Source organism: Zophobas morio, unplaced genomic scaffold (genome assembly GCF_036711695.1).
Source record: "Zophobas morio isolate AGI-343-1 ecotype UQ-CSIRO unplaced genomic scaffold, CSIRO_AGI_Zmor_V1 ptg000044l, whole genome shotgun sequence".
Lineage (NCBI taxonomy): Eukaryota > Metazoa > Arthropoda > Insecta > Coleoptera > Tenebrionidae > Zophobas > Zophobas morio.
Window position 1 is genome coordinate 6,203,747 of NW_026972149.1, and position 20,443 is coordinate 6,224,189.

General features: G+C 34.3%; 2 protein-coding genes across 5 annotated transcripts; both read left to right on the forward strand.

Annotated features, from left to right (window-relative positions):
* Nucleotides 1–2,557: 2,557 nt before the first annotated feature.
* LOC135141292 (uncharacterized) lies at nt 2,558–4,209 on the forward strand. 4 transcript variants are annotated; one of them, XM_064072270.1, is made up of 4 exons: nt 2,566–2,712; nt 2,775–2,954; nt 3,057–3,661; nt 3,814–4,209. In XM_064072270.1, the coding sequence occupies exons 2-4, from the start codon at nt 2,900–2,902 to the stop codon at nt 3,922–3,924; spliced, it is 771 nt and encodes a 256-aa protein (XP_063928340.1). In that variant the 5' UTR covers nt 2,566–2,712; nt 2,775–2,899; the 3' UTR covers nt 3,925–4,209. The 4 variants fall into 4 exon arrangements, with proteins under 4 accessions (XP_063928341.1, XP_063928340.1, XP_063928339.1 ...); XM_064072269.1 differs by having other exon boundaries at nt 2,566–2,694; nt 2,760–2,954; XM_064072271.1 differs by having other exon boundaries at nt 2,558–2,954; nt 3,057–3,655.
* A 902-nt stretch (nt 4,210–5,111) lies between these two features.
* Nucleotides 5,112–18,853, forward strand: LOC135141878 (acrosin-like). Its single transcript, XM_064073448.1, has 3 exons — nt 5,112–5,376; nt 5,616–5,789; nt 18,362–18,853. The coding sequence occupies exons 2-3, from the start codon at nt 5,746–5,748 to the stop codon at nt 18,795–18,797; spliced, it is 480 nt and encodes a 159-aa protein (XP_063929518.1). The 5' UTR covers nt 5,112–5,376; nt 5,616–5,745; the 3' UTR covers nt 18,798–18,853.
* Nucleotides 18,854–20,443: the final 1,590 nt, after the last annotated feature.

A 20,443-nucleotide genomic window follows, 5' to 3' on the forward strand; every position in this document is an offset into this window, starting at 1 on the left:
AGCCTAATTGCAAAATCCATATTTCCCAACAAAAATGTATCATTTTAAATGTGTTTTAAGTTTCTAAGAAAAATAGAAAATCATCACAATTGAGATGGGGTGGGTGGGCGGGGTTGATATTTTGCTTCTTTTTCTTAATATGTGTAATCATCTTTTCACAAGAAGGAAGTTAAAACATGTTTAAAATTGTAAATTTGTATAGGGAAATATCGATCTTGCAATTACGTTCCGCCTGACAACCAATGAAAAATTCATCACGATTGAGATCGACACGGATAGGTGGGGCTTCATTTTTGGTTTTCTTTTTTAATTAATACATTTACTTTTCTTTATATTATACGAGTACTTGAGAACATATTTCACATGGTAATTTCTCGTAGAAAAATAAGAATGAAGCTCCGCCTCTCGGCTTACAACGAATAAAAAAAAAATCACTAGAATTGAGACAGAGCGGGTGGGCGGGGCTTATGTTTTGCCTTTATTTTTTTGAAAGGGTTTTCACATGTTTTAAGTTTCATGTTGTGAAAAGAAGTTTACACATATTAAAACAAAAATACAAAATGTAAGCCCACCCTATCTCAATTGTCATGATTTTTTCTTCACAAGATATTAAAAATAGGTTTTTGAGTATCGTGTTATTCAAAAAATAGTATGCATATTAAGAAAAAAAAACAAAATATTATTATATAATTTCGTCGTAAGCCGAGGGGCGGAGCTTAACTGTAAAATCCTTATTTTGACACGAGAAATTACCATGTGAAATATGTTCTTGAGTAGTCGTGTTATACAAAGAACACTAAATGTATTAACTAAAAAAGAAAACCAAAAGAGCAATATCTCAATTGTGATGACTTTTTTATTCGTGGTAAGCCAAGGGGGCGGAGCTTAATTGCAAAATCCTTATTTCTCTACACGAAATAAAAACATGTTTTTGAGTATCGTCTTGTTAAAAAAATACTATGTATATTAAGAAAAAAAGGCAAAATATAAACCCCACCCACCCACCCCATCTCAATTGTGATGATTTCGTCTGACCACGAATGAAAACTTCATTACTGTTTAGATCAGGGCAGGTATGGGTGGGGCTTAATATTTGGCTTTAATTTTTCCTTAATATACATAGTATTCTTTGAAGAACACGATACTCAAAAACATGTTTTTAATTTCTCGTGCAGAAATAAGGATTTTACAGCCGAGTACCGCCCCCTTGGCTCACGACGAATAAGAAAAAACATCACAATTGAGATAGAATGGGTGGGCGGGGCTACATTTTACGTTTTTTTCTTAATATGTGTAGACGTATTTCGACAACAAGACAGTTAAAACATGTCTAAAATGGTACATTTTTGTAGTAATCAATTTAAATCCGCCACAGAAAGAGTACTTGTCAATATGATATATTATCCAAGAGCATTTTCTGTTCTTTTTTATATAATTCATGCCATATTTGGGGGAAAACATTTTCATTTATTTCGACAAGTGTCAACATTTTTTAAAAGCTGGCCATTTTATTTCTATATCTAGATCAGAAAGAGTACTTGTCAATGAAATACATTAACCGAAAGCATTTTCTGTTTTTTTTTTATGTAATTTATGCCATATTTAGAAAGACACTGTATATTTTACAGGTGGGTGGGCGGGGTTTATATTTTCCTTTTTTTCTTAAAATACATAGTATTCTTTGAACAACACGATACTCTAAAACATGTTTTTAATTTCTTGTCAGTTCAGTTGTCAATTTTGACACGAATACGTCTAGCAAACGTGTTGATTGGTTGAGATGATGACAGCTACTTTAACAATCAGGCCTGACCTGACAAAAAATCGCAAACAGTAATAGTCAAATAAAAAAATTAGTTTTATGTTACTCATCGAAAATAACACTTTGTTGAGTTGAAAATTAATTTAAACAGTCATTTCAAGAAGTCAAAATTCCCATGTTGACGATTAGTCAGGAGTGTCATAGCGACATAAAACACTTTTTACCAAAAAATGTCAAACTTCATGCGCGAAAATAAAAGAGATATACCACAATCAAATGAAGCAATGACATCATTGATCATGATTTTTTTTAGATTTGACTCTTAATCAATGGAAAATTTAATGACGATTTTACAATAGTAAACACCATTTTTAAAACAAAACCCATGTAGAGATCAAAGTACTTTTATTTTTTTTAGCTACATTTTTTTAAGTTTTTTTTATGAACGTTGTCAATGTTGCCAGTACCATATTAAATTGTCAAAACATCGAAAATTCTTAATTGACATTTTAATGACATTGTTGGGTGCACACCGTCAGTAGACACCGTTGTCAAACACAAGACTCTTCAAGGTTTGACAGTTAATTACACATCATTTTTTTAAATAAATTTTTTCATTGTTTATTTATATGCAGTCATTTTATCATTCGACGTCAATACAATGTTGATAATGATGACTAAATTAATATCAATTGACAACTGAGATCTTAATAATAATTTCGTTACGAGTTATCGTTTTTTTGAATTCTTTGTTCGCTAAAAAAATTTCAGGTATGGTCAGTTTCGCTGCATGTAACCCTTCGGGGAAATTGTCTGCGTTGTATTGGCGCTTCCACCTGTCACTTGTCAGCGACATCTGACTCATGCAATGACAACCTGACGTGCACAACAACAAAACTCGCCTTATCAAAAATGTTATCAGTTTGACAGGTGTATGTATTGAATAACAGGTATAGAAATATTAATTGTCTCATAAATGAATGTTTATTGATTCCAGCTGTTATTTAAGCAGCGTAAGCTGTGGCGAATTGAGTCCTTGAAGAAAGAAAATCCTGCAGTGATTACAAAACAATCATTGGTATTGTTAAGGTAATTACTTTAATTGTGCAATTTTCATTTTCTAATGCGGATGAAGTCATGACATTGTCATATTGGTGGATGCACTGGTTTTGGATCACCTTTCGAATATACTGTGAGTATCCGAAGTAAAAACGGGATTTGTGGGGCTATCGTGGGAAAACCAGAAAAACGATGAACGCATAATGACGTCACTAATTATAATTTTTAATTGTAGTTGGTGTATCTGAGGAAATTACTCTTTCACATTCCATCATACCAGTTACTGCTTCGCCCGAGTTAGACCACCGCCCTGCCAAAGCACTCGGAGTCTCTGTTTCGAATCCGCCCATCCACGATAGTCCTTCCAATACGACAGCTTCAGTGGCAAAACAGAAGCCTTCCTCGAAAAAGTTCGAAGTGTATTCCAATATGATGAAGCAAAACGCAACTGAAAAATCGTACTCCCCTAGCAAAGAAGTGACTGTGATAAATCAGAATACAACTGATGTCAGTAATATTACTGATAACCAAATAATGCTTAATTCGAACTTTAGCGCAATAAATCATACTGATAGTTTCAATTATGTTAACGAAACTAATTTTAACCAAAGTCTTCTGTTAAGTTCGGAGAAGAATGTAGAGAAAGATGAGGAACTGTCTGGTAACTTGTCTGCAGCGGGGATAACGGGAATAACCCTGGGGTCTGTAATTATCGTGGGGGTTATTTGTGGAGTCAGTTATCTCCTGTACCGCAACAGGGGCTTCAACCGACCCCAAGTACTTAACGATCGCTGCAGCAACCCCGATTCAAGCGGATACATCGATGATGCTTCAGTAAGAGTAAGCAGTTACTATTTCTTCTTCAGTTGCACTGTTTTCGATTTCTTTATCCACTTTTTTTCGTTCGCTTCTTATATTTCTTTCACACGAATTTAGCGAGGGGGTGCTTTCGACTAACCATAATTTAATAAAAGTGCATTTTTTTTTTACAGGATAATTCAGAGGAAATGTACAGTTTAGACAATGATTCGTTCCTCAATAGTTTAGAAGCCATGACCATTCAGAATTATTGGACAGATACTGTCAAACATACAAAGTTGTAACAACTTGTTTTAAGTATGTACATAAATGACTTAAGTATTTTAGAATCTGTGATGCATATCAATAGGCTCTCGATTTATCTTAGTTTCATATATTTTGTAAAAATCTTAAAATTCAGTTGTGATTTTTTTTATGTTTTGTTATCTTTTTTATTATTTATGCTATTTTGAAAAAGTACAAATGCCGGTTTTGTGTGTGTCGATATGTTATAAATTTCATGTTTGTTGTTTATATAGTTTGTCTGCGTAATGAATTCTCACATGTTAACTTTAAGGTGTAGTATAAATTTAAACATACAATAGTGAAATTAATAAACATAATTAAGACACAATCAGATGTATTTTATAAGGTTACTTATGCAATAATATGTCCTCTTGCTACGAGGATTTTGATCAAATAACTACTTTTTTAAAATACGAAAAAATTGTCTGGTACTATTGTAATCTTAAGTACGTTTAGTAAAAAATTCACATAGTTTGAGTGTGTTTTAATATTCATCCTGAGACGACTCGTCAAAATATTACGTTTAAAATGTTGTCACGTGATCAAACGTAAATGTCACAATTATGATCCATCAATGTTTTTCATCATCCTTGGATCTAAAGGAAATTAAATTCCTGAAATCCCATAAAACCAATCACTAAAACTGTAAAATCGCACGTTTTACCTTTGAAACGTGACATTAAAAGTAAAAAAGTCACCATGAATGATTGCTTCCTAATTGTAGATGCAAGTGTCCCTATTATAGTAATTTGTTATTCTGTGTTTTTAGACTGCGTAATGAAAAGTGTAAAGTCTGTTTATAGCCACTTGTTCCACAGTCAAAAAGAAAAATGAAACAAAATGAGTTCTTATGTTATACTGATAAGAAAAATACGCGTTTATTAATGTTATTTTGTTGTAGCTGCATAGTAGAAGAAATTTAAAAGCTTCGTTAGAATGTTTCCTTGTTGTTCCAATTGTTAGTAAATGATTATTTACAATTTGAATTTTAAATGTCAGTGCAGCTACAATAAAATTAGGGAGTGATTTTAAAAGTGGGAAACAAATAAAAGATGTCACTGTAATCTGTAATAAGACTAATGAGAATTAAATTGTGATGCGAAAATCGACTATAACAGGTCGCAGTGTTAAGTCCTAAATGAAAATTCTAAATAAGTCTGTATATTTTGAATGCTATATAGCTAGTAGTTCGTAAGCAACGCTTGACAGTTGTTTTAGTGTAAAGCGTGTTGCCTACGATTTGAACTACGCGCTCCTGAAAGCTGGCCTGAAAGATCATCGTAGCCAATAACTGAAAAGGACTAAGGAAGGGTAACTTGCGTTGTGCCCACTGACATACTTTCATCAAAAAATCCCGATAATAGCACCAATCTAAACAAAAATCAAATAACCTGAATAAAATTAAGTGTTTTAAAATAATTTAGTGAACAGTCAACCATAAAATCGCCATAGTAAGTATTCCTAGTCATACCCCATTATAGATGCCATCGTGTAATGTTTATAATAAACATGTTGACCCACAAATTTGTTTATTTACCCCTTCGCTAAAGACCAGTTCGATACTAAACGAAGCTCCGTTTTCAACCACATGTTTAATTTTTTAAAATTCTACTACTAGTATTGATTAAATCGAGCTAAACTTCATCATAAAATCAGCCCCTAATCGTCACTTTTGATTTGCTTCTTTCAGAAAAAATAAAACGTATCAGAGCGGCGTCAGAACGAAAAATAAGTCAGTTTAGAGGAAGTACCCAAGCAAGCCGTGACTGCCTCACGTGCTGACTTTTCCTCGACAGATTCACCAAGCCTACTGCGATAAAATGTTCACCCTGTGGTACTCTGTACTGTCATGGAAAGAATACAGGTATGTCTTTATGTTTTTCCAGAATGTTGAATATGAATTCTTACCGACCGGCATTTTCTGTCTACGTTCTAAACGTAGCGCAATTGGCTCAAACCCAAATTTATTTCTGGCACGGACGGTTTTTTTTGCTTTTGCTTCGATCGAGCCGGTCTAGATGGCGGAATAACCACGCTTGTAAAAATAATCGATTCGGGTTTAAATATTTGCGCGGGAAATGTGCGGCATTTTGTGTCTGGAAGCGGCGGGATTTTCGAAATTCGTGGTGGATGCGGCTGGGTGGGTCGTGAGTTGGGCGCTGTTGTGTGTGGTAGAGGGGTGAACTACGTGCTAGCCGAAAATACTTCCAACGTCCCAGGGCCACGGCCGGATATTTTTATAAACTGCTTTCATATGACCCTATGCCTTAGCAACAAAGTATTCTAGAAACTAAAATACAGGAAAACAAGATCAAATAAAATCTTCAAAGGTTGGGATTCCTTACGTATTTAGGGTGTAATTTTAGCTGCACCTCTTAGTCTCACGCTCACGTTTTCACTTTTTGTGACCATTTTAGTTTCGTATTTATAGGCACAGGCATCGCGTTAATCTGAGAAGTCGAAAATAAGCAACGAGATAATGAATTTCGACGAGAACCAGACTCCGATTAATTAAATAAACTTGTCGACGGCTTAATAACTTCTCCCAACTTAATAATTTTAATTAAATCTTTATATTGTTAGATGACGTCGGACGATTTCTCTTCAACAAAGGCGTCATAAATCGTTTAAAAATTCAATTTTTCATTGAGATTAATTGATATTTTAAGTGGGTAGACAACTGAATTGAAATGTGGAGGATAAACTTCATTAACTTTATATTTTCCCGATAGCTTGTTCAGTACTCGCGTACACTAAAAGTCGACGACGTACTTAATATGTATTATACTTTTTTGTAGAACACAGTACTTAGGGCGATTAAGCATCAACTGGCATTAGTAAGACAAGTACAAGTTCGGACGCTCGTGTGCCCCTACCCTGGACTAAACAAAAATATTTTTCACTATTTACTATTTAGACACCTGTTCAGCCAGCTTATCAGACCATCACACTTTTAATTTCACTTCAAAGTTAGAAGATATTTTGGCCCTCGTAACTCGGACTAAATCTATTTGATTTTGATAGAATTCCGGGTAACGCTTTGGAAAAGTTTTACAACAAAATGGCACCCAGTTACACTGATCTGGAGTGATGTTTCCTCTGTTTTATTTGTACCAGAAATAACTGAAAGAGTTCAATTTGCGCGGAACTTTTGATCTTGGTAGCCTGCGCGAAACTGAACGTTTTTAGACCGCGACTGCGCAAGCAACGTTGCCATATCGACAATATTTTGAAAATTACGCAAGTTAACCCAAATTGTAGCTAGAAGTGATATTAGTATATACAAAATAGACAAATACGACTCTGTTCGGAGTTGCACGACCGCCAAGGTCTGTAATTTACGGGTTTTTACTATTTAGCGACGTATTCTGTGGTAAGGAGACAAAGCCGCACCATTTCTTTGAACAAGCAATCGACTTTTTTACTTATCGCTATCGCTCTATCAATAAGTACACGGTCTGAATCATGTGGCTTGTCAATAGGTCATCAACTTTTCTCAGAATCGTGAAATCTTAATCCCGTGATAATCTAATCAGGGTGCATTAAGTAATCTTACGTGTCTTTAAAAAAGTAACGTATTAAGCAGTCTTAGTATGATTATTTGGACTTATGAATGATCTATGTGACGAAAGTATTGTCACTTTTGACAACCATTGAGACGAGATTTTTTTAGGTCGATTAAATATAGAACTGTAGGCGTCGTCGATTGTGCAAGTATCGATAAAATATTGTTTTATCTGTGCTAATAGAGAATTTAAAGAAAATACGTGACTTGTGGTATATACCAGTTGGAGTCAGAAAACCACAAAAAAATGCCCGATTAATACTACGAAAGCGGATAAAATAATTCGGGTGTATAATTTGGTATAAAACGTTAATAAATGGGTTGGATAAGAGCCAAGGGTAGGAAATGAGGTGTAAAATATTCGATAGGGTTATAATTGCCTGCAAAGCTTTTAAAAATTAGTTAATTTGTACAGGTACAAAGGGTACCGGTTAAGTACTTCGATCACCTGATAAAAATTTTTCCTGCTATTTCCAATCTGAGTAGGTATCAAGTACTGATATTGGTAATTTGTGTGATATATTTATCACATTCTCCGGAAGAGGATAATAATACTTTGTTTTTTAGCCAAACATTGTAACTTATTTACGAATTTTGCAACGTTGGAAAAAAACACCACACGTTGCATTTCTGTTCATAGAAGTTTTACATAATCATCACGTAGTCATTTTGCAGCTACGCATTCTTAGAATTCGCGTTCATTGCGGTGAAGTGTACTTTTTATGAAACTGACTCATGGAACTAAACATTACGCTTGTCATAAATTCATCTCAGGAACGGAAATGCAAAAAAGTTTTGTCGAATACCGTGGCGAGAAAAACCGAATTTTATGTCACAGATTTGTAATTCCAACGTTGAAAATTGTGAAACGACACACGATATTTAAAAAAATGGTTGAAATTATAGCACATTGGTGTTTGATGGAGTATTTAGCGCTCTAACGAAGCTAATTTTTTTCAAGGCCACTTCTATATGGTGTCTCGGTGCAGGACAATGCAGTAATAATTAACAAGTTGGCACAAACATTCGTCGAAGCTAAATTGAGCGTTTCAGGCATCGTTTTAGTTTTAGTTGGGTGAATTTTGACAAGCACTAGAATTTGGAACGAAAGCACAATACTTATCTTATTTTTTAACACAGATAGGGTAATTTTTAAAAATAGTATCAGTATTTACGGCGAACTTGATAAAAATTTCCTTCCTTCAATCGTCGAAATTGCTGATTTACAGCCACTATTTCCACTTGTTTTTCTCCACTTCTTGAAAACAAGAAACTATAATACCTAAATATAATCCGTTACTAAAATAGCTGCTACTGACCGACGTTTTTTTGGCACGTTTCGAACTAACAATTTTTCATTAACTGTTTACCATTTAAATTGAACTCATAGATTTTAAATTTAGGGAAAAATACAAATACCCACATTAAATTCAAACACCTTGTGTATATGACACGACGTAACAGCTGAACACAATGGATTATTTAAACAGCTGTTAGCTCACTTAAAGTTCAAAAACATTTTAACCAAGATTTTTAAAAATCTTGCTGCCGGCCTTTGTTTTCTAGTTTCTATTAATAAAGTCGAACTATTCTAGTTACTACAGGAGATTGGTTTTTCGAAAATTGCGCATCAAATATGTTAATTTAGCCATCAAATTGGATCTTAATTATTCAATTAGATGCTTATGCGCTCCACGGCGTTCATAATCGGGTAATAACTTTATCTCTTATCTTTCTTGCCGCGATTTTCCAATTAATTTTTTATGTTCGTTTGTTGCACCGCACTCGTGCGATAAAACGAAACCATAACTCGCCTTCTGATTTTGATGACGAACGTTACGAGATTTTGTCAAGGATGGATGAGCACGGATCACTTTTCATTATCTTTTATTTGTAGCTCAATTGTTTTGCAAGGCTACCAATTAAATCACAAAAAATCGTCCTTAACACTTCTGCAACTGCAGTTTACTTAATAGCAAAAAGAGGCGAAAAATCAAGCATGAATGCGACTTTTATGGAGGTTAACCTGATTGGTAACACATAAAAGAGAAAAAATTGAAAATTCCTCGTTTCGTTTTCTTGGCTGTTAGCAGAGCTTTCCACCGGAAGCTAAGTATAAATAAACCCCATTCCAAGGGTATTCATAGAGTAAAACCGCGAAATCATATTCAAGTGTTTAAACTTGCCGGGAAGTCACATTCATTTCTAATGAGATATAAAAAGTTGTAAATGAATTTTAACCAGTTCAATTGTAAGACCGAGACAACAGTTAAATTGCGTTAATTCTCCCCATCAACTCGGATTTTGTCCACATTTGGGTTGTGGTGTTGTTAAGGACGGATTTCGGTTCCACGAGGAAACGCTTCGTATACATAATGTCAATTAAGTTTCATTAAAAAACCGTGTCAATATCCTTAGCGTTTACAATAAAGCTTCTTAAGTAGCAGACGCTTGTATCTGAAACGAATCTCACGATTAACCAGTTTTAAGAGATTAGATAGAACTTACCTGAAGATTGGCGAAATTATCTCCAACCTGTTGCATCACTCGAAACTTTGTGGCAAATCAAACACGAACGCCGACTTTGTGTGCGAAATTTTATTGCAGATTAAATACAATTAACAATGATATATTAGCAAAAACATTTTTTTAAAACACGTATAAATCTTAAAAATTAAATATTTGGTGCGTCTCAGCGACGTTGTTTTACATTTCGGATCACTGGAGAATCTATTTCAGAATTAGTAAATGCAATACGTAATTCAAAACCAAGTCGTGTCTGTCTACCTATTTATTTCTGTCAGAAAAGTGAAATTCCGAATCAGTGTCCCCGAGGTCCTATTTATATATTGAAGTGGTGACTTATTTATTATAAAGGCAGTTAAAAACGAAACAGTGTAAGGACTGAAGAATGGGGCAATAAAAGTGATCGAATGAACAGCGTCACAAATTACGTTTTTTTTTTTTTAAGGAATTTATTAAAAATACCTCTGTGTTTTAAGTTTTCACTGAAATAACATCTGTTATGCATCTAATGTTCACATGCGTAACTTTTGATGCGTCTGAACTACCGGTTTTTGATATTTCTAGATTCTGGCAAGCGATATTTTTGGCCGAGAAGGTGTTTTTGTTGGTGATCGTCTTGGCTGTGCCACTCCATTCACATGGCAAGCAAGGCATTTTTGTGTATCCAGACGGCTAATTAATTGTTTTGTAAGAGCAATTTTTTACTTTCCGAACGTAGTTAGTTTGAAGAATTTACAGATTATGAAAAAGTAGGTCCCCCGTTTCGGGCTGTATCACATTTTTTTTTTAATATCGTGGAAGAGTCTTTGAAGTCCTAGGTATTTTATTTTTGACAGAATTTGGAAAAAATTTCGCTAACCCTTTTCATTTTTGGTGTTCTGTTTTTCGAATAAGGTCAGGTCAGGTCAGGTCCTTGTTTAATTTTGGAAAAAATCGAAAGAGTTCTTAGTATTTTTTGAAAGAATATGAAAGAATTGTCGGGGAATTTCATGTTTTATTATTAAATTGTGAAATAATCTTTAGGACCCTTTGTGTTATTAAAAAAAAAAACGTGTTTTTGAAAGTGTGAATTTTAGGGGTTGCTAGAGTTCAAAGAATGTTTAGGCCCCTTTTGTCTTTTTTTTTGAGTTGTAAAAATCAGCCGAATTGCCACCTTCATATTTTCTCGACGTGTAATGACCTCTGGAGTACGAAAAAAGTAGTCTCCTGTTTCCGTCCGTCTGTCTGTCTGTCTGTCTATCCGTCTGTCCGTCTGTCTGCTGTTCTGATTTGGATTAGACAGATAATCTCCGAAAGTACTGGGCTGATTATTGCCAAAATTTGTCTAATCATCGTCACCAATATTGTGATGACGTCACTTCAAAATTGTTTTGTTTATGACTCCGTGTTGAGTTTTTATCCAAAATGTTCAGATTTTTGAAAAAAAATATCAAAATTATAAAACAGCATTTTGCAATTTAATTTTGAATCTGCTAACCCAAATCCTTTGAAATGTTGCAGATGTTTTAAATTTTTAATCGAAGTATATTTGCTTATTTTGCCGGATAAATCCTATCTAAAATGTGCAAAATATCTATGATCAGTCTATGCTTGTGATTTATCACTGCATTAATATTTTTTAAATTTGCTTATACAGGGTGTCTCAGAAAAATTAATGACTGAGTTGTTAAAAAATAAATATCCAATCAGATTTAGGAATTTAACTCGTTACTATAGAAATAGCGAATTTAACACCTTTTAAATTTAACAAGTTTTTACAAGTTTAGTAGGGGCAAAATCAGTGCTAGCCCCGCCCTCTCTTTTTTTAGAGGACATGCCATTTGCCAAAATAAGTCTTATCTTAGCAAGTACTAGCCCCACCCACCCGCCCCTATTTTCTCAGAGGATATGTTATTTGCAAAAATAAGACTTATCTTAGCAAGTATTAGGAAATACTACCTTCTGAGAAAATAAAGGGCGGGTGGGCGGGGGTAGTACTTGCTAACATAAGTCTTATTTTGGCAAATGATATATCCTCGGAGAAAATAGGGGGCGGGTGGGCGGGCCTAGTATTTGTTAAAATAAAACTGATTTTGCCCCTATTAATCTGGTAAAAACTTCTTATTCTACCGAAATGTGCAAAATATGTTGAGTTTTTACTTGTGATTTATCAATGCATTCATATTTTTTAGACTTGCTTATACAGGTGGCTCAAAAAAATGAATGAATAATGAATGTGTCAATAAATTTTGGGAATACAGTACTGTTATTTTTAGTATTACAGTGCACCAATCCAAGTTGGTATACGTGTCCTTGCAAAATGTTAATGACGTGATCACAACATTTTTATAATTTTTCGAAAAAGCTAGGTTTGTTTTATTGTGTTTCAGAGGCGAGGGAAGTTCTGTCGAAATAATTTTGGACCATTTTTTTTTAGTGTTGTGGAAGAGTCGTAGGAACCCCAACACGTATTTTATTTTTGAAAGAATTTGGAAAAATTTCGAGAACCCTTTGTAGTTTTTGAAAATTTTGAAAGAATCTTCGGGGTTTCTAGTGTCTTTTTTTAAGAATATGAAAAATCTACAGTATTTTGTTTTTTAAAAAATTGGGAAAATCTGAGGGATGGCTGGGTGACTGATGTTTAATTTTTGGAATAAGGTCAGGTTAGGTCCTTGTTTTATTTTGGAAAAAAAATTTCTTAGTATCTTTTGAAAGAATGTGTAGTATTTTAGGCGAATTTCGTGTTTTATGTTTAAATGTGAAGTAATCTTTGGGACCCTTCTGTTATTTTAAAAAAAAATTTGAAAAATCTCGAGAACCCCTGATATTTTGGTTTTGAACTTTTTTTTGAAAGTGTGAATTTGAGGGGTTCTTAGAATTTTTTGTTAAGAATGTGAAAGACTATTCGGAGCCCTTGGGTTTTATTTTTAAGAGTTCAAAAAATCTTTAGGCCCCTTGCGATTTGCTCTTGAATTGTGAAAGATTCTATGGGGTTCTCTGTGTTTTAGTTTTAAAAATCAATATTTGAAAGAATCTTGGTAGTTCTTAGTGTCTTTTTTTTAAGAATATGAAACAATTTTTAGGGCTTCTTATGTTTTGGTTTCGAAAAATAAAAAAAGCTTTGAGGTTCTTTGCGTCTTAATTTTTAAAATGTTTAAAGAATCTTAGGAGCTCCTAGTGTCCCTTTTTCTTCGAGAATGTGAAAGAATTTTCGGAACCTCTTGTGTTCTGTTTTTTGAAAGAATCTAAAAGAATCTTTGGGGCCCTTAGTCATGGGACTAAGGGTCCCAAAAAGTTCAAATTTCAGATTCTGAAAAAATGGTTTTTAAGAATCTGAAATTTGAACTTTTCAAGGGCCCTTGTGTTTTATTTTAGAAAGAATTTAAAACAGTCGCAGAGACCTTTAGTGTTTTGTTTTGAAAGAATTCAAGGGCCCCTAGTGTTTTTTTAAGATTATGAAAGAACCTTTGGGACCCCTGTTTTTTGTTTTTACTTCCCGAGTGTAAGCAAAGGAAGTATTGTAATCGAGGCCGTCGGCCGACTCTCTACTTTTACATTTTTTCGATCTTTCATGACCCCTAGAAGACGAAGAAATAGGTCTCCCATTTCCGTCTGTCTGTCCGTCTGTCCGTCTGTCCGTCTGTCTGCCGTCCCGGATTTTTATTAGACAGATTATCTCCGAAAGTACTGGGCCGATTGTTGTCAAATTTTGTATTTATATTAGGTATATTATGTAGATGGTAAAACGCTAACCAAAATTTGTGTAATCATCCCCACCACTAATGTGATGACGTCACTGCAAAATTGTACATAGTAATTGGGTTTTAAATTGTATTAAATAACATAGTCTTACACATGTAGTTTATGATTCCGAATTGACATTTTACCAGAAACGTCCAATTATGAAACAACATTTTGATGTTTAATTTGAAATCTACAAAACCGAATGCTTTGAAATCTTGCAGATGGTTTATAGTTATGATAAGCATGATAAAATTTTAATTACAATATATTTATTTTATCCCCTCCAAAAAATTGATGACGTCACCCCAAAATTTTGCGGAATAAATCCTATCTAAAATGTGCAAAATATGATGAGTCTCTTCTTGTTATTTATCAATCCATTCATATTTTTTGGATATGACCCAAAAAAATTAATGAATGCGTGAATTTATTTTATTGATTTAATCAGGAACTACAGAACCGAATGCTTTGAGATTTTGCAAATGTTTTAAGGTTATAAAGAGCATAGTAAATTTTTAGTCAAAATATATTTGCTTATCCCCTCCAAAAAATTGATGACGTCAGCTCAAAAGTTTGCCGAATAATTCTATCTAAAATGTACAAAATATGATGAGTCTCTTCTTGGGATTTATCATTCCATTCATATTTTTTGGATTTGCATATACAGGGTGACCCAAAAAATTAATGAATGGGTAAATTTATTTTATTGATTTAATCAGGAACTACAGAACCGAATGCTTTGAAATCTTGCAAATGTTTTAAGGTTATAAAGAGCATAATAAATTTTTAGTAAAAATATATTTGCTTATCCCCTCCAAAAAATTGATGACGTCAGTTCAAAATTTAGCCGAATAATCAATCCTATCTAAAACGTACAGAATATGATGAGTCTCTTCTTGTAATTTATCATTCGATTTATATTTTCTGGACTTGGATATACAGGATGACTCAAAAAATTTAATGAATGCGCAAATTTATTTTATTGATTTAATCAAGAACTACAAAACCGAATGCTTTGAAATCTAATGCGAAAAAAAAACATAATTGGCTTGCAGTCGTCACGTTTCCGACAGCGAGGGAAGTACTGTCTAAACTCTTTAGACCAATTATTTTGAAAGAATTTGAAGAGATCTTGACGATTTTTCATGTTTTGTTTTGAAAAGAATGTTATGGCCCCCTAGTGAGTGGAGGTTAGGAGTCCTTAATGTTTTTGAAAGAATCTTAAAAGATTTTGTGAATCTTTGTGATTTCAAATTCTTTCCGAAGAAAGCATGTGAAAGAACTTTGGGAACCCTTGTCGTTTGTTTTTTGAAAGAATTTTGGAGGAGCTTGAGGATTTCTCGAGTTTTGTTCTTCAAAGAATTTGAAAGAATCTTTGGAACCCCTGGTGTTTTGTTTTTTTGAAAGAGTTTCAAAGTATCTCGTTGATCCATAGTGTTTTTTTTAAGAATATGAATGACTTTCGGATTCTCTTGTATTTGATTTTAGAAAGAATTTGAAACAGCCTGGGAGATCCTTGGTGATTGGTTTTTGGAAGAATTAGGTACCTAGAGCCTTGTCTTTTGTTTTTTGAAAGAATTTGAAAAGACCTTGAGGATTCCTGGTGCCTTCTTTTTGAAAGAGTTTAAAAGAATGTTAGGGACGACGATTTTTCGGGATCGTTTGTTTTATTTTAAAAAGAATTCGGAAAAAGTTCAGACACCTCAGCTGTTTTGTTTCTGAAGAAGTTTGAAAAAACTTTTAGGTGTCCCTTGTGTGTTGTTGAAGAATCTTAAAGGTCTTTGTGGTTGTTAGAAGATTTTGTATTTTGTTTTTGAAAAGAACATGAAAAGAGCTCGGAAATTTACGATGTTTTTTTTTTGAAAGAGTTTGAAAAAATCTTAAAAGAATTTGTGGATCTTTTATTTTTTGAAAAATTTTAATAGACTGGGGATTCCTGATGTTTTACGGTTTTTGCAAAAAATAATTGAATCTTAGGTGCAGTTTTCGTTTTTTGTTAAATATGTGAAAACACGTCCATTGTGTGTGTTTATGCACAATAAACAAGTCTATACAACACATTTCAAGGGAATTAGCGACAAACCCAGACCAATTTACGCGGCAATTACGTGACGAAACACACTCAATCCTCAATAATTCAAAAAAATTCCTTTCTTGCGCTTTCACGTTTAAAATATCGCGAGTCGAACAATTATAAATTCAGTAAACATCAGAAGCGACGCTCGTCTGTGTAATCAATGCTAAAGTCACGACGCGACGCCTCGATGAATACTTTACTTTTGCCTTGTTCGCAAAGAATGTAGACTTTCGGCTTAATTCCTTATTCAAATTGTGTTTCCCGATTCAGCGTCAAGAATGCCACAAAATTAGTTCAACGTGACTACACTAAATTAAACGGGCTTTAAATGAACCAATTAAATTTACGGCGTGGATGCGGGGGACTCGGATGTTTAATATCGAAAATAAAGTCTTCTTGTCGTTGGAGATAAGTAAAGAAAATTTATAGCAAAACGAACAACAATCGTAAAGTTGCTTGTTCGTGATTAGTAGTGTGTCAATATCGCAAGTTGTTGATAAAAAAGTGCTCGTAGCGATAGAGTTGGCACCAATAGGTACTCTTTTTTTGCGGATTTTTGGTATTTTGTAAATGGAGTCGTCGGTTTGTTTGATTTCAAATTTGGCGAAAAATGTGAGTTTGGTCCGCGCCATAAAGTAGTTCCGAAAGGATAACTTCCTCGATAATTCGTGATCAAATAGAGAGATTATAATCGGTCGTTATCGAGAAGTATCAAATGGAAAAAATAAATTTATATTAGAGTGTTGTAATTGAATTGTTGACGACGTGCTTATCTGCACATAGATTACGTATTGCATTTAATGTTTTTTTAAATGTATTTTTCCACTGTTTAAATTAGCCGAGGCTCAATTGCAGGCTTTTATTTTATGGATCTGCAGAAGACGAGTCAAGAGCCTCCAGCCAATGTCATCTGCAGTTAATGAAAGAAAATTAAATAACGCCGAGTAAATATTGCTTTTGAGTCAGACTGTGGTTAGTCGACACGTAATAGTCAAACCCGAGTAGTACGGGTTTTGGATGTATTGTAGTTTGCTGCTCAATTACCGAGAACTATTTTAGTTTTCCCAGGCCACGTTTATTTTCTTTCAACTCCCTCCTATAGTAAATTATACATGTCAAACAGCTGTTCGTCGGCTTTTTCTATATTTAACTTTTCTATAAACAACGAATGCACCTTCACACTCGATTTTCAAAAAATGAAAGACGTTAACCTCTTCATAAAACAACACTTGACGAGTGCTCCAAAATTCCTTGCATATCATCATAAAATACTAAATTACGTGCAAACTGTTTTTTTATTGGTAGCAAGGTTGGTCAAGGGCACTGGCGGAACTTGCCAAATTCTCTCTGCCAAATTTTGTTACACAATTGGGTTGATTTTTAATTTATTTCCCACTTTTTGTTCTTTTGTTTTATCATTTTATTTACACACTCTTTGGACTCCGTTTGTGAAAAAAATCGCTATTGTTGAGAAACGTGCTTGAAAAGTAAATAATACCTCTTTTACAAACAGTTTTGGCATATTGGATGTTCGAAACCGTCTGCTTGTTTAAAACACAATTACAAACAACTCGTGTATGCTATGCAAAGAATGTTCCTCTGAAACAACGTTCCAATCTTTTATTTTAACCGAATTTTAAAGAAATTTCTTCTAATTAACCGTGAAACTATTTAGTCAAAAGTAAAAATTAGGATTATACAGAATGTCTCCTATTTCACTTAACACCCATCAGCCTACTCAGTTTTCAATTTTACATATTTTTTTATGACGTCATCAACTTTTTGGATGGATCTGTCTAAATTTTAGTCGACATTCCGTGTTCATTAAATCAAGGTTACTGTGGAATTTCATGAGGAATAGAAAGCAATAAATTAAGTCCTTTGTGACTATGTTTTTGTTTATAGGTCTTTCTCGTGTTCCTTGAAATAGACGGATAATAAAATTAGAGTTTACGGTAAGACCCCAAAGTTGTTTTGTATCGACGAAATGGTGGCGTGCCGCACACAACCAACGGAGTTTCCCTTGTGAAATTCAAGCTTGAACTAGGCTTTGTGTGCAGATTTTCTAAATTCCAGCCGCTTGTGTTTATTAATAATAAAAGGGAAGACGTGTCCAAATTATATGAAACAAATTTGATAAAAGTTTAAAATAAACGTTGGCATCGTTGTAGGGAGTTTTTAGCAAAATTTATTTTTGAAAATTATTAATATATTCGTTGTGTTTAATCCAAATAATACTAACTGGGCTATAGTTCCATTTTTGTACTGATTAAGCGTAATTCTGTATCATTCAGATAAGCTATATGATATCTATATATAAGTAATTACGGTATTAATAATAATATAATTCGATCAACAGGACAGATACATTTATTGACCCACAAAAATTAGTACCGAGACACGTATTTTTCAGAATTAGCCAACAAATACTTAATTTCAACCAGATTTTGTTTTTTTAACTTTATTTTTAAGTACTTATAATTTACAGTTATTTTGATTTGTTTTTCTTTTAATTTACTTTGTTTTTCTTTGTTTTTGTTTAAAGAGAAGTGATCCTGGCGAAACTATCGCAAAAGCTGCACCCCGCCAGCGCCCCCGAGCCTAAGCCGATGCCACCCCCTCCTCCCCCTCCCCCGAAGGCAGAGCCGCCAAAGCCGCCGCAGCCGACTCCCACGCCCCCACAGTCGCTTCCCAAGCCGATTCCACCGCCGCCCCCCAAAGCCCCACAGCCCCCCAAACTAGACCCCCCGGCCAAGCCCCCCCGGTCCCCCTCACCGCACCCTCTGCGGGCTGAGGCCTTCGAGGACATCGAGTACGAGGAGGAGGAAGAGGAGAGCGAGGAGGACGAGGATTCGGTGACAGTCCCCGGAAAGTCGGCCCCCTCGGTTAACGATTTTATAAATGTCGAAATCGACCAGCAGAGGCGCAATTTTGGCCCCCAAAGGTACACCGAGCAAGTACTAAAAAAGCAAAGTGACTAACAGCTGTCTAATTTTCGACCGTCTAGTTGTCTACTAATAAAATTTATCGAATGAAAGACGTTTTTTATTCTGCGATGGGACGAAATTGGAGTTCGATTGCTTATTTTTGGGTGCGGAGAGGCAATCTGTGGTGGAGTTGTAGCCATAAAAGATCTTGCGGTGTTATTACTATAAAGCAAACACATAAAAAGCGAATGTCAATAGGAGGGTGGTTTATAAGCAATTTGTCGCTCACGCGGACGTTGAAGTGTTGAAGTGGTTTTATTGGAAAACTGGACGGAAGCAAGAGTAACACATTTGCTTGCTTTTTCTGATAAGAATTTTTTTTCTAATAATTTATATACAGTTTCCGACAAAAAATTTCAAACATCACTTTTCTGTCATGTCAAAAATTTTAATGTAGTCTATGCTTTATTGTCATTATTTCAGACAGCTGCTTTACACTATCTGACGACTGAATGACATTGACGTCTGAAATTTTTTGGCGGCAACTGTATATAATGTCAGACACTTGAATAGGTAAGTTTGAATATTAAAAATGCATCTAAAGTAACACATTTTGGTGTGACAACGAACTCCATCTTGTTGAATCTTTGAATAGGTAGAAGAGTCAAGTGGTACTTTGGCTAAAGGTTTTAATAAACTCATGTACACAATCATGACGGAAATCGGGGATCTTTTTTTCATATTCTATCAGGCAAACGTGATTTTGAATTCGTTATACTTTGAATAAATTTTGCACGTCGCTATACTTTAATTCGTAAGTATGTAATAATGCTATTATCAAAGGCATTAATACCGTTGTAATCATTATACTAACTAAGTATGCTTTGTAATCGGCTAGTGAAATAAAGGAGCTAAAAAGTTGACTTAGCTTGTGTAGAATGATTCAGTTGTAAGAAATGTTGCCATAAAAATTTACATGTACCAACAAAACGGTTATAAAAGTCGATCTTTTTACATAAAACTGATACTTAAGCGAAGATACGGTTAGACAAGTGTTTCTTTTTGTTTTTGTCGAAGCTTACTCCGACCTACTAACTCTTAACAAAGCAAGAAGAACATCATTAAAATTTTATCCGCTTGCTAAAAATAGCGAACGGTTTTTATTACGGAACGTCAAATCTGACGTTTGTTGGAATAACAGCACGATGCACGTAGATATCATTTTTGAGGAAAACGGTTAGGAATATTAAGTATGCAGGAAGGACAAGAACAGAAAGTTGTACGAAAATCGATAAACGTGGGGATGAACAGCTGATCTGGAGAACCACCCCAATGTAACCTACATTCGAGTTGAATGTCAACTTGTAAAAGGCAGGATCGGCTAACCGGAAAGCTGCCGCAAGATTACGTAATCTAAAACATCGTAAAATATTAACTGCGTTTTGTTGATCATTACACACAATATAAATCAAATATTTATTTGAAATTTTCTAAATACACGTTTAGTTGTGGAAAAATGAGTTGTAAGTTTTAAAATGAATCGTCTGATAAATCGAAGAGTTTTGGTGATGTAATCGAGACGTTTCGTCTGAGAGATTAGGCATTATCAGTTGCGGATCGCGAGATGAGGTGGCGATGCATAGTAACAATGTTAAAAATTTTGTTTTCAAGCTGAGAATTGTCGGAATTTGCCAGCTGGC